General features: G+C 39.5%; 2 protein-coding genes across 2 annotated transcripts in view; one reads left to right on the plus strand and one right to left on the minus strand.

Annotated features, from left to right (window-relative positions):
* The window catches only part of LOC123771917 (lysosomal membrane ascorbate-dependent ferrireductase CYB561A3), a 114,006-nt gene extending 105,134 nt beyond the window's left edge, over window positions 1-8,872 (plus strand). The window contains exon 9 of the mRNA XM_069337866.1: window positions 1,697-8,872. Coding sequence (XP_069193967.1) covers window positions 1,697-1,862 — 166 coding nt within the window. The 3' untranslated portion in view covers window positions 1,863-8,872. The remainder of the gene's footprint in view (window positions 1-1,696) is intronic.
* LOC123771916 (mucin-2) overlaps window positions 8,868-13,297 on the minus strand; it is a 38,632-nt gene continuing 34,202 nt past the window's right edge. The window contains exon 4 of the mRNA XM_045764711.2: window positions 8,868-10,827. Coding sequence (XP_045620667.2) covers window positions 10,668-10,827 — 160 coding nt within the window. The 3' untranslated portion in view covers window positions 8,868-10,667. The remainder of the gene's footprint in view (window positions 10,828-13,297) is intronic.

Raw genomic sequence — 13,297 nt, forward strand, 5'->3', positions numbered from 1 at the left:
CCTGCCTGCTGATTTGCCAGTCTGCTTATTCATCAGCCTGCCTGCCTAGCTAGCTAGCCAAGATAGAGACCTGAGCAGGCTATTCCTTCTAGCACTCATGTGGCCGGTTTAGTCGTAGGTTTGTGCCCATCTGGCTCGTTGTGCCCATCTCTTCCTGAGGCACCACCTCTTCCAGAAAATTGTCGGCATGACCTATCTAGATGGTTCAAGGCTTTCTGCCACTCTCTTTGCAATTGGAGTTTTTAGGCTTTGTGCACTTCAATCTGTATGGGAGTTGGATGGCAAACTTCTTCATTTTGCATTTACACATTTCCTGAAGACAGCAGTGGCTTTGGGGCCTTCCACTTCTGTCTCATCAGTGTCTGTTCACCATGTTGGTTAATGTTGCTGGAATTTCAGGTGACTTGGACTTGGATTCCACTAGATTGGTGGTGTTCAATCACATCATGGTTAGGGGGGGTGGGTTTTAACTGCAGCAGTAATCATTTGCCTCCTTCCCTCTAGGTACCTGATTTTCTAAAAGCACTTGCTAGTTTTATAGTGCTTATGCTTTCCGATTGTTTTTTGTCTAAATTTTTGGTTGGATATCTGATACACAAATTCCCCTTGCCTCATAGAGCCAAATTGTTGTGGCTTCTGGTAGACTCGGGTGGATTCTAGAGCCCTGTTGCGTCTCCCTAAGGCTTGGCTGGACCAGCACTTAGCTCAGGAAGCTACTTAAGGCCAACCAGAAAAGTGTATTTCATTACTTTCAATGCTAGATTTTTCATCCCTCTGCTCCCACATAAAATATTTTTAACCATTAAAATTAGTGCATGCATATTTATCGAAGTCAATTTATTTTATATAAGACATATAAATGGTAGGCCTACACATCTGAAAAAAAAAGTATTTGTAAATTGAAACCTAAATACTATACTGTAATAATAATAATACACAGTAATCACACTAACATGACTGTATCAATGAGAAAATCTGTAGGAGCCGTGATGAGGATTCGAACCTATGTGTGCGTGGGAACACCCACCACATAGGTTCGAATCCTCATCACGGCTCCTATGGATTTTCTCACAATAATAATATTAATGAGTGTAAAAAAAGATGCAACTAGATTGAAATTGTCTTGGTAAATATCTGTAGACTGGTGTCTAAGATCCAGTCAAAGCTGTATAATAGTATTTAAGCAGGAAGTTTCCATTAAGGTATTACAGTATATTAAATTAATAAACTTTATGTATACAGTATAAATTAATAATTAATATTGAGGTACTTATGTTGTCTTTCTCTGATTTCTTGAGATTTCTTGAGCTTATTTTCTTATACTATTCTTTAATGAATTAACCTTTGAATGAGATGCATGATAATTTTTCATATAAATGGGAATATGTTCTTGCCATTTCAGTTAAGCATTGCTTTAATATCTTGATATTCTATTATTAAATTTCCACTGCCTTTGGAGATGAGGTGCAAGCAGTATTCTGGACTGAAAACTAATAATCCTTGTAAATACCTTATTCATGCAGTTCTGTTTCAGACTTTCTATGAATGCTGCTATGCTAATTATCCTCTGTCATGTGTTCTAACTGGTGGCTGCATGGGTTTCTTTTTTATATTACACTATCAAATAATACCATAACCTCTGCTGGCGCATGTTTCGGGGCGACGGTATTAACTCCCGCATTGCCATGACACACAGGGATCCCGAGACCAAGGAAATAACATATTCGAGGATGGAAAATGAGGCCATTATCATCAACACTCAGGCTGCTGCTTTAGCCGCTTTGGGCATCTTGGTGCCTGTTATGGTCGCTCTGCGCCCATTTAGGAGGAGATGGAGTGACCGTCTGACCGAGCATCTATGAACCGAGAACTCTCCCGACATCATGCAGACAGATCTTTAAAAGGACAGAAAAATGTGAATAATGTACAGTATAGGAAATATATTTAGATGTTTTGCAATTAGGGATTCACTATCCCTATTTGAAAATTTAAATTCTTAAGATAGGATACTACTGTACTTCTGCAATTTACTCTATAAAAAGGGACTTTTAATTTTTAAAACTATAAGAATAGAAGTGTATATACCACTGGTGCTCAGCTGTCAATCTAAGAGAGACGTGTTCTCTAAAGTAGCATTGATATGCAAAGGCATTTTAATTTCACATGGTTATAATTTATAACTAAGCCAGCCATGGGAAAACTTATAAATTTATCCATTTTTAAATCAATATTGTAATTTATATAATTGCCAATTTTTACATGAAATTATTTGTTTAAAATAAGTGATCTGTATGTATTAGATGTGCAAATGTAACATATTTATGATATAATTTTTTTTGCAGTGAATTTTATTCAGATGTAAAATTTTGAATACTTTGAATACTCAGAAATTCAGATAATGAATCTACTGGAGGATATGAAATATTATTAAGGTGACAATTTAAGACCAATGTTGATGTTCATGGGACCAGGTTCTTTTTGAGTTAGACTATTGTTGTAAAGTGGCATGACAGTGAATTGAGCTGTAGGGTGAAAATTGGGAAGAGATAATGGAAGAGGTAATATGGTTTAAATATGCAGGCGATGAGTCACAATAACGTGGCTAAAGTATGTTGACCAGACCACACACTAGAAGGAAAGGGACGACGACATTTCAGTCCGTCCTGGACCATTCTCAAGTCAACTCTCAATCGACTTGAGAATGGTCCAGGAGGGACCGAAACGTCGTCGTCCCTTCACCTTCTAGTGTGTGGTCTGGTCAACATGGTTTAAATACTCAATTACAGTGACGTTCTTTGTAAGAGGACAGGTTGATGCGAGAGTGGAGATACTAGATCACCACATTACCAAAAGAAACCCACCAGAAAGGTAGAGAGAGCACACGCAATAAAAAGCAACTGTTTGTTCAACATTTGCAACCCTGGTCTGAACTATGTACATACACACTTGCTGTCCGGGACCAATTTCTAGTTACTTCCTACACCCTCCTAAGGGTTACTTCCTAAGTTAATTTCTACACCCTCACCACCAGATTAGTAATTACTGTATTGTTGTATTTATATCTTTTGGAAACATATACTGTAGCCTAGTTTTAGGCTGTTATGACCATAATTTCTATTAAAACACTGGATTTATAAAATAAAAATAAAATAAAGAAAATTTAATTTTTTTTTACTAGAAATTTAAGAAATGAAATGTGTGTTGGCTTCATTCCATCACGTAGTAGGGATAGTCAAAAAAGGGTTTTGCAGCCAAAGGGTTAACAAGAAAAGATGTGTAAATGTGAAATAAAAGGATCATATGAAATAGGCAGACAAATAATATCTTGAAAGGATAGCGTGGAATAATATTTTACCGAAATTGTTTCGGGGAAAGGGTCAGAAAGAGTGATAGGTTTATAGCCTCCTGGAGAAACGTTTTGCAGGGGGTCCCCGATATTCAAACACCCGACTTACCAACATCAGTACTTATGAACTGCTTCCAAAGTCCCTGTTTTCACATAAGGATCAGCTATATGAACCAGCTCCATTGTTCTAGTAATACAGAGTACGCTATTTTTACGACTGTATGATTATGTGGCTGTGTGGGGTGGTAATGTCCATACATCTGAGGGTGCCATTGTGGCTGACCCACACTGCCCTGATCAGCAGTATTTTCATGCAGTGTGTGAACCTACTGAACATTTTGTGGACTATTTCAGACATTTATCAAGGAAAATACAATTAATAATAGCTGATTAGAAGAAAGTGTGTTGATGATGCACCAGTACCAAGGAAAAGGTAACCCAATACCATAGAAAGGAAGCTATAAATAATGAATTAACTCTTGAAAAAAGAGAAATGCAAACATGTATCATCTGGGTTCAGAGGCTTGAATGTGAGAAAAAATGGCGAAAGTGAGATCTTTCTACGGTCAAGTTCTGTTGATAGATACCTATTATGTAACAGGTTGAACTTTAGATTTTGCTCAGAAACTTTGTCAATAGAGTGGGAAATAGGTGTAATGGTATCTCCTTAAGTTTGGTTCATAAGGGGGTTTGGAGATGTCATTGTATTAACAAAAACAAGACTCAAATTTTACCAATCTACAGTAGCCAATGACTCCCCCCCCTCCTCCCTACCCCACCCTATATCACTACATACTGCCTGTTTCATTGCCAATAAGACCTTTTCACTCTTCAACAAGAGTGAAGAGATAAACAAACAAGACAACTTCTTCATTCAAGGTAAATAAAATATACAATTTTGTATATTATTTTGTCAAAACATTTTTTATGTAGATTGATGGTATGCAGTTGCATCCCCCATTTATAGCATGGCACCTATGAGAAATAGGGTCCCAAGTTTTGAAGAGCCAATTTACGAACACATTTTCCAAATGCATCCCGTTTCCAAGTTGGGAACTGCATGTACTATGATAGATCAATGTATCAAAAGAAAAGTCTGCTCTTCTTTAAAAAGTTTTTTTCTGATAACCTCAAACCGCTTGGGCTTGAGGTTATCAGAAAAATCATTTGGCTCTTAACAAATCATGAGCTCTTACTGGAGGTCAAAACAAGAATATGGCCACCGCAGTAGAGGCACGGGGAGTCTGGAAATAAAAGATCATGACAGAACTGAAGGAAAAAACACCAGAAAGGTAACGTGCACCAAAACAAGCAACTGTAGGGAACCACACTCACAGTGTTGATGGTATTGTGTACTCATTTCTTGATCAGGTTTCATGTGTTCCATTTCCTTGGGCAGAGTGGATGGTCATCAATGTGTTCTTCTGTGGGTTTGGTGAGCTGCTCGGTAATTCGCAGGTGACCGCCACCATTCCAGCATGGAACTGGTGTTTGCCTTGTTCCTGTTACTGGTTCGTGAGGCACCAAGAGTGGCCATTTTCATCAGAGCTGGAGTCAGTTGGATTGTCATTATCCCTTCCCTGATGTTGATGTTTCTCTCTACGGAACTTTGCATTTGGGTTTTTGATCAGGTGTTTGGTAAACATGTGGTCTTTCCTATGCTGTCACATGTTCTCCATTCTTGTCAGACAGCCAGTGTGAGGTGGCATTGGGGTGTTTTTTGTCTTTCCTGTCTCTTTGTCATTCTGTCATTAAAGATGGTTCTGGTTATCCTGACCTTTCTTGCAAAGGTTTTAGTGGACCATTGTTTGATGCCTTTTCCATCACCTCTTTCATTCATCTTCAGTGAAGCATCTTTTGTTGCCTTTCGATATCAATGTCTCTTCCATTTTGGAAGTACAGTAGTCTCTGACTTTCTTTTATCTCAAGAAAATTCATTCTCCTCATTCTCGTCCGGTGTCTTGCTGGTCACAAATGAATTTGTGGGTTTCCAGAAGGGCCCTTTGGAGGTTTGAGACATGGTTGCTCCAGTTGGTGGGTCATCATGTTCACTGTCCTGCGGTGGTGTGCCAACTGTGGGCTCCAGTGGTTGCTTCATTTGTTCATCCAGTGTACTTGGTCCCCATGTTCCAGGGGCCCGGTTGTCTCTGAGGTCAAGAGGGCCACATTTGTTTGGCATTGTTTCTCCTCAGGCTCTTAATGTCCATGCTTTTATGGTGCTGTCTGCCTGTTTTGTATTATGTCATCAGGCTCATGGGTTCTGGGGGTCTCACAGGGTTTTGGACATTGTTCCTGGTTTATGATCATTGGTGGTGCTGGGTATGCATGGCAATAAGTTGGTGCATGTTCCATCCGGGAGGTACGGTAATTACCAAGAGAAAGCACTAAACCATTATGACTGTATAACACTTGGAAGGGATGTGAGGATAAGGATTTAGGGGTAGGATGAAAGAAAGAAAAAGCTGCCCAACCACTTGGACAGTCGGGGATTGAATACCAACCTGCAAGAAGCGAGACTGTCACTTTACCACAGGTCAAAATGGTTGCATCTGGGCTTTTCATTTTGCCTCCCTCCCATGGTTAGCTGTTCTATTCATTCTCCATGGGGAAGTTAGCTTGGGGAGTCACCAAGGAAAACCCTCCCAGAATTCATGTGATGAATGTAAAGATTCACCACTTTCATGGGATGGGGGAGGGGGGGGAAGGAAACATTGCTCCCCATTCCCACACTTCACACTTTTTCCTTGGTATTCGGGAGTTGTTGTTTAGGCAGCGTGTGTGAATGACTGAGGTGGCTGGCCAGGACCCTTGAGGTTACTAGGACTACCATCTGGTGACAAGTGAGAGTTGCTAACTAGTGGCTATACCTAATCAACAAGTGTATACATAGATCACATCAAGGTTACAAATGTTTTCCATGCAGTTGCTTGTGTTTGTGCACACACACACAACTTTTCTGGTGGCTTTTCCTTTGGTTCTGTGGTGATCTTGCATCTCCAAATTTCCCTTGCCTCTATTGAGGGGGTCAGATTCTAGTTCTGGTCTCCAGTAGGTGCTCATGATTCATTAAAAGCCTGGTATGAGTACCCAAGGTTTGGAGGTTACCAGATGGGTAGCTTGGCTAGCCACCGAGGGACCCGCCTTCAGAGGTGTGCTTCAAAACCTTGAATACTGGATGTTTTTAGTATCACCAAAGATGGTGGTCATTGTTAATTAGTAACGTTATAGCTTTTATTAAGCTTTTGCACTGTTATGTCTGAGTTTTATCACTCAGTTGCTCCATAAGATAATTTTCAATAAGAACTGTAACCTTGTCAGGTAGCTTGACATTATTGTACTAGTGCTGCTGGGAATGTTAAGCAATCCCTGTATGATCATGGTGGTACTGGAGAAGGTTACCACATGGCTGAAATGCATGCATCAAAGGAGCAAATAAACTCCATGCCCATTTTTGGCATCACAAAGACCACCGAGTATTCTAGCTGACAACCAGTTTGTCTGCCATATACACAACATGTTCATCCCAAGAAGCCTCTTCATAGAACTCCAAAGGTAGACACCAGATAGAGGACATCGGGTAACTAGGGGAGGCACACATGAATAATAAGTCATAGTGCCTGTAATGGTTCGAAATAGGCTCGGTCAGAAAAGTGTATGCTGTATTACCCATTTTAAACTCACAGCATATTTGCATACACTCACAGCATATTTGCAGAGTAATCTCACTTGGTTGCTCTCTAAAGCAAGACATGCCTTTAGAAGTAACATGATGACATAAAAATGAGGGGTAATGGTAACCTGTATTGAAGTGGTGATTAAAGTAAATAAATAAATATTTATTTAGGTAAAAGTACTGTACATACATACATACTGAGTTACAAACAGAATGTTGGATTTCTAGATAGAGCTAGTACATACTTTGCCTAAAGCCACTAATACGCACAGCGTTTCGGGGAAGATGTGGAGAAAAAAACTTAAAACTAAAACTAAAGGATGGTGCAAGATAGTGAGAACCCACAATACAAGTCCTCTCAGTGACCAGGGGATTCGTAGGCATTAGCTCTGGTTAAAGCTAGTGGGAGGACAGTCTACCAATACCCACAAATTGATGACACAAGAGGGTAATCTTGGTAAACATAACAGTGAAGGTGTGATAAGTTTAGAATCCTCTGGGCCCTGATTTTGGTGTAACTTGTGGCTGAAAAGGAGGAGGAGGGTTTGTAAAGGTTTTGGAGTTTGATTTGCACCCCTTTAGAAAGGTCATTTCAGCTGGTATTCTAGTGTTTTCCCCTAGTACCATCATGACCTTACATGGACCACTTGAAAAACTGTGTTGTGCTGGTGCAAAAACATCACCCTCCCTGCTGTGTGTGACAGGGCCAACCAACCCAGATAGTATAATCTTATATTAGGGAGAAACTGACTCGCTCAGAAAGGCACTTTTTATATACGTTGTCTATATTTTTCTCTCTGCATACCGTTGCATTAAGTATATTTTCTAATAAATATTGCTTTAAGGTTTCATGTATAATAGATTATATTTATAAACACATGATATATTTTATCTAAACGTTTGAAACTGAGAATGCTGAAGGTAAATAAATATTCTTTTGCTGTACTGTACATAGGCAACCTTCATAAATTAGTGAATATTGTTTTCTGGTGAATCTGGATTGTTTTTCATATCTTCCAGATCCACAAATGTAGTGACACTAAACCTCAAAGGATTAACACACCATGTTAATATATTGTGGTATTTTTATAAATGATAATTTGTATTTTCAGCAGCTGAGTTACCCATATACAGTAGAACTGTAGTTATAATTTTGTTGTACTACAGTGGAAAATACATACTGATTGGACATGAAGATAACCAAACAAAAATGCAAAAAAGAAATACATGGCAAGTAAGACATTTTGTGAAAGATAGGATTTGTATGATGGTCATCTAAGTCCACTACAGGCTCACCATAGCCCATGCTACCTGGAACTTTTCTTCCGAGTAGCTGAATCTAAAACAACAACAACAGATGGTGATCTTGAAATATGTATCATTAGTTTTTGTAGCTACCAGTTCATACAAATAATTATGTATCTATACTGCTAACATGTAGCCAACTATACTTTGTTAGATTCAGAATTTGAATCGAGGAATTATCTGCATACTGTACTATAAATACACCACAAAAAATGACTGTTGGTCTTGAAAATAGCAAATAGATAGAAAGGGCTACCACAACAACATTGAATGACTACATGTCCAGACATTAGGCTCAGGGCCTCTATTATAATGATAATATATTCTGTAGTACCAAAAATGTAAGCTAGGTTTAAAGTTTTCTTACTTAGAGCAAGCATTGGTAAACTCTGATTTTCTGATTTAATCAATGGCAAACATGGAGACAAAAGAATTATAATTTTTAAGAACATCTTTCTTGTAAGATTTTTGCTTGATAAAATTTTCCTTTATTATCTAATATATAATGATGTAAAAATTGTTTACAAACAAATTAAACAAATGTTTTATTTATATTTTTATTCATACCTAACATTTTATATATTTGTTTCATTTGTATTTGAGAAAGAAATATATTTGAAGAATTCTTACAGAAAAATAATTTAGACTGTAGGAAGGTATCTCCTTCAAGCCTCCAGTATCAGTTAAGATTAATAAAGGTGTTAACTGAAATATCTACACTGTAATTATCCAATTATGTCTGTACTGAACAGGTTCATGCAAGTGAACCCCATGTGTATGAGACCGAACCTCTATCGACTGGGCTATGAGTAGTCTTAATAAGGAATGTTTTATGAGGCTTTGGCCTCACAAGCGTGGGATCCACGGTTCGAGACTCCTACAGCCCACGTGAATAATGGAATGTTTATTTCCACGGAAGTGTAGAACACAAGTTTATATTACATGGGCATGGATCACTAATTCCTCTGAGCTTCAGTAGTAGTCAGGGAAAGTGTGAAAATTCTAGTTTGGCAGCAGGATGCTGCTTCTGGAAACTTTCCCTATTAAGACTACTCATAGCCCAGTTGATAGTTTCGGACTCACACACGTAGGGTCCACGGTTTGAGACTCTTAGAGCCCAGGTGAGTGGAATGGAATTGAACACGAGCAATATTACAATTATTAATTTTCATATGAATATTTTTCATACTACTGTACATAAATGTGTTGTACCATTAAGGGATGAAGAAATGCTAATTCACTTAGTTTTTGCATTTTATTTAACATTTCATCAATGTGACCTCTTCAGGAGTATGCATGTTTTAAGGGAAATAGGAGGATACTAGAACATGTAACAAATCAACAAACCAATGGATGACAACTCTTACAACTAAGTGCATCCTTTGCAGATGTCAATCCACCATTGGAAAGAGTTCAGTTATGAACGTCAGGTCACTCTTATTCTCGGGTTATGATTGTTACTACTGAGTCAGATGAAGTGGTTAATCGTTGGTAAATCTGAGGTCTATCTACCCTTTAGACTAACAAGAGGGCTTCAAACAGCTGTTGTTTAATATCAAAACAATACGAGAGTTTATCGATGAAGTAGGTCACAAATATTAATGCCTTCAAATGTGCGGCTCCGTCATTTACCACTGAGTGCAATGATAGTAGCGTTTTAATTATTGAGTGACGATTTGGGATAGTGTTGTTGATTAGCAAGTGATGCTTCATACCTCCTTCCTGTAAATTGTGTCAGGTGCCTACTCCGAGTGTTAGTACAATATCTACTGTCAATTAGATATTGTACAATAAAGCTCAATTAGATATTGTACAATACTGCTCAATTAGATATTGTACAATACTGCTCAATTAGATATTGTACAATACTGCTTGCATTGTATTAGTTAGTACAATACAGTACTGTATCTATATGATGGAAATTGCAGTCTCCAGAGTTATATTTATAGTATGTTTATTAACTACATTAGTGCAATTCTGTTCGCAATGATGGTAGTTAAAAACACCGAAATCATTGCATGCACCAGCTGTGACCATAGGAGGTTAAGCACACTTGAAGACAATGAATATTTACACGATGGCATGCATAAAACAGACTATTAATACCGTTGCACTGTACAGGTAATACTATTCAGTGATCTGAGACACTTCTTGCAAAAGGGGGTTACCATTCCATAGTTATGTCCTACTTATGAAGGTGAAAAAAGTCACTTTTATCATTGTAATGTCTAGTGACAGGTCATTAGTGGGAACTCCCATAACTGGGCCCTACTCAAGAGGAGTGAAATGTGAAGAGGTGCACTTTTTTTTCAATTATCCCATGGGTGCAGCCCTATTTTTTTCCTATACTTCAATCTTCCTGAATGTAGACATGGGGAGATGGGTTTCCCCATAATTCGCTTCCACCTGGGATTCCAACTCAGGGTAACTGACGTATGAGGCATTGCTGATACCCGAGGAACCATCATCCAAGTAGACATGAGTGAGGTTCCTCCTGCTCCACCTGCAACACACAGCGTCAAGTCAATATCGTTACATCTTTAACCCCAGAAGTGCACAATTCTCTCAGACCATGGACACACTATGTGCATTTTTTAATGTATTAATAAATACTCTATTTTGTTTATTTGAAAATGCAAGTTAAAAAAATATAAAACATTTAAAATATATGTTTTCTCGTACTGGACAACCTCTTGGGCTGGACAGTAGAGCCACGGTCTCGCTTCATGCAGGTTGGCGTTCAATCCCCAACTGTTCAAGTGGTTGGGCACCATTCCTTCCCCCCATCCCATCTCAAATTCTTACCCTGACACCTTCCCAGTACTATATAGTCATACTGGCTTGGTGCTTTCCCCCTTGATAGTTCAAATGAAAAAATTCTAACACTCGCACACATCCCCAGGAAGCAGCCCATAGCAGCTGTCTAACTCCCAGGTACCTATCGACTGCTAGGTTTGGACCTGACAGCACTTCAAATTCGTAGTCCTGAGGTTCCCGGTTCGATCCCCAGTGGAGGTGGAAACAAATGGGTAGAGTTCCTTTCACCCTGATGCCCCTGCTACCTAGCAGTAAATAGGTACCTGGGAGTTACGCAGCTGCTACGGGCTGTTTCCTGAGTGTGTGTAACAAAAAGGAGGCCTGGTCGAGCCGTCTTTGCATCCCCCAGGTCGTGGGGACGCAAAGCCCCGGAATCATTTCATGACAGGTGAACAGGGCATTAGGGTTTAAGAAACTGCCTATTTGTTTCCGTCTGCTGGGAATTGAATCCGGGCCATTAGGACTACGACCCCCAAGCACTGTCCACTCAGCCGCGAGACCCCGTAGGCATGATTTGGCAGTGTTATGATTGGTTAAAATGAGTACACTTCTATGTGCTACTGGTGGAGTCAGGTTTCCACTACAATGTAGTCACCATCGTAGCGCTGATGGTGGCCTGAGATCGACAGCTTGAGCAAAGCCAGGGGGTAGATATTGTGGGGTACTGCAAGGGTCCAACCTTTTTTGTCATACACATCAATCACATAGATGAGAATATTACAAACCACATAATGAAATTTGCAGATCATACTAAAATTTATAATAAAGTGGGAAGCATAATTGAGATTGAGGCTTTACAAAGAGATCTCCATGAACGCCACAAATGGTCAGTAGACTGTAATTACTTTTTAATATAAAAAATAAAAGACCTTGCATGTGGGACATCATAATCCACATCACAACTACCAAATTAATAAATTCTGCATTCCTTTCCTGAGCATCTGCATCTTTATCCTGTACTCTGCTAATCCCCTAATTCATTCTCTCCACCTGCTTCAAACATTTGTGTAGGTATTGTGGGATGTCTAAATACTCTCTCACTGATGTAAAGTATTCATTCTGAGTCTTTGCTTCCCTTTGTATCGTCTATTATAAATTGGTTAGTTTTTTCTGTTAACGATCCTACCGAGTCCTTTGTTCTAGTTTTGTTTATATATCTACAGATATGGAATATACTGTGCTGTATATATATTATAACCAGTGATTTTCATTTGTTTATTATCCCTTGTCCGGTGGATGAGACACTTGAGTGGTGACCCCAGATTCCACACCAGTGCAGATGTGCATTATCAAGTCGATCATGACAATGGTTCAGGACGGACTTCCGATTATCACAATCGGAATGATCACAATCGACTTGACTATGGTCCAGGACGGACTGAAACGTCGTCGTCTCTTCACTTTCTAGTGTGTGGTTTGGTCAACATTTTTTTCCACTCCAGTGTTTCCCCAGACAAACTATGGTGTAAGTGTTCAGTCTAGCAGCTTATCTTGACCCAGAATCATGGTTGGCACAGGCGGAGGCCTTTTTCGACGACTATAAGGTAACTGTCGACAAAGTGCAGCATGCACATAGGTTGGTAACATTGACACCCTTCAGGTGAGAACTGTGGCCGTGACACCGCTATTCGCCACCTGAAGACCGCTTCATTTGCTGCACATTAAGGTATGTTCAAACCACTAGCGTGCTCTGCTCTTCGCAGTGACAACTATTGCAGCCTCAAGGATCTCACACCATCCCAATTGTTCCAGTAAAATGCAAGTCTGGTTATAATACATATCCCAATAGTATAGTTGGATTTGTACCCGGGGCTCAATCAGGAATTTGGGGTTCGAATCCTAGCAATAAGGTGAGGAGGGAGAGAGGAAGTGGGGTCAGAGGCACAGGCACCGCCCGAAGCCCTCTCTAGTATTCTATATTTTTCAACAAATTTACGTAAACTCAATGAGGGCGTAAAAGCGCGCGAGATCTCGTACTGAAATGGTCGTAAGCTGTCGGGTACGGGAAAGTCGGTTACCTTCCGTCAGCTGCTCTGCCGTTTTCTCTAATTTCCGGGAATGCTGTTAGGGGGAAGAGGGCTGAAGCCATTGAAAATGAAACTGAAATAAGTTTATTGAGGTAAAATACACACAAAGGGATGAGGTAGTTCAAGCTA

This window comes from Procambarus clarkii, chromosome 38, assembly GCF_040958095.1.
Source record: "Procambarus clarkii isolate CNS0578487 chromosome 38, FALCON_Pclarkii_2.0, whole genome shotgun sequence".
In the NCBI taxonomy this organism is placed as follows: Eukaryota; Metazoa; Arthropoda; class Malacostraca; order Decapoda; family Cambaridae; genus Procambarus; species Procambarus clarkii.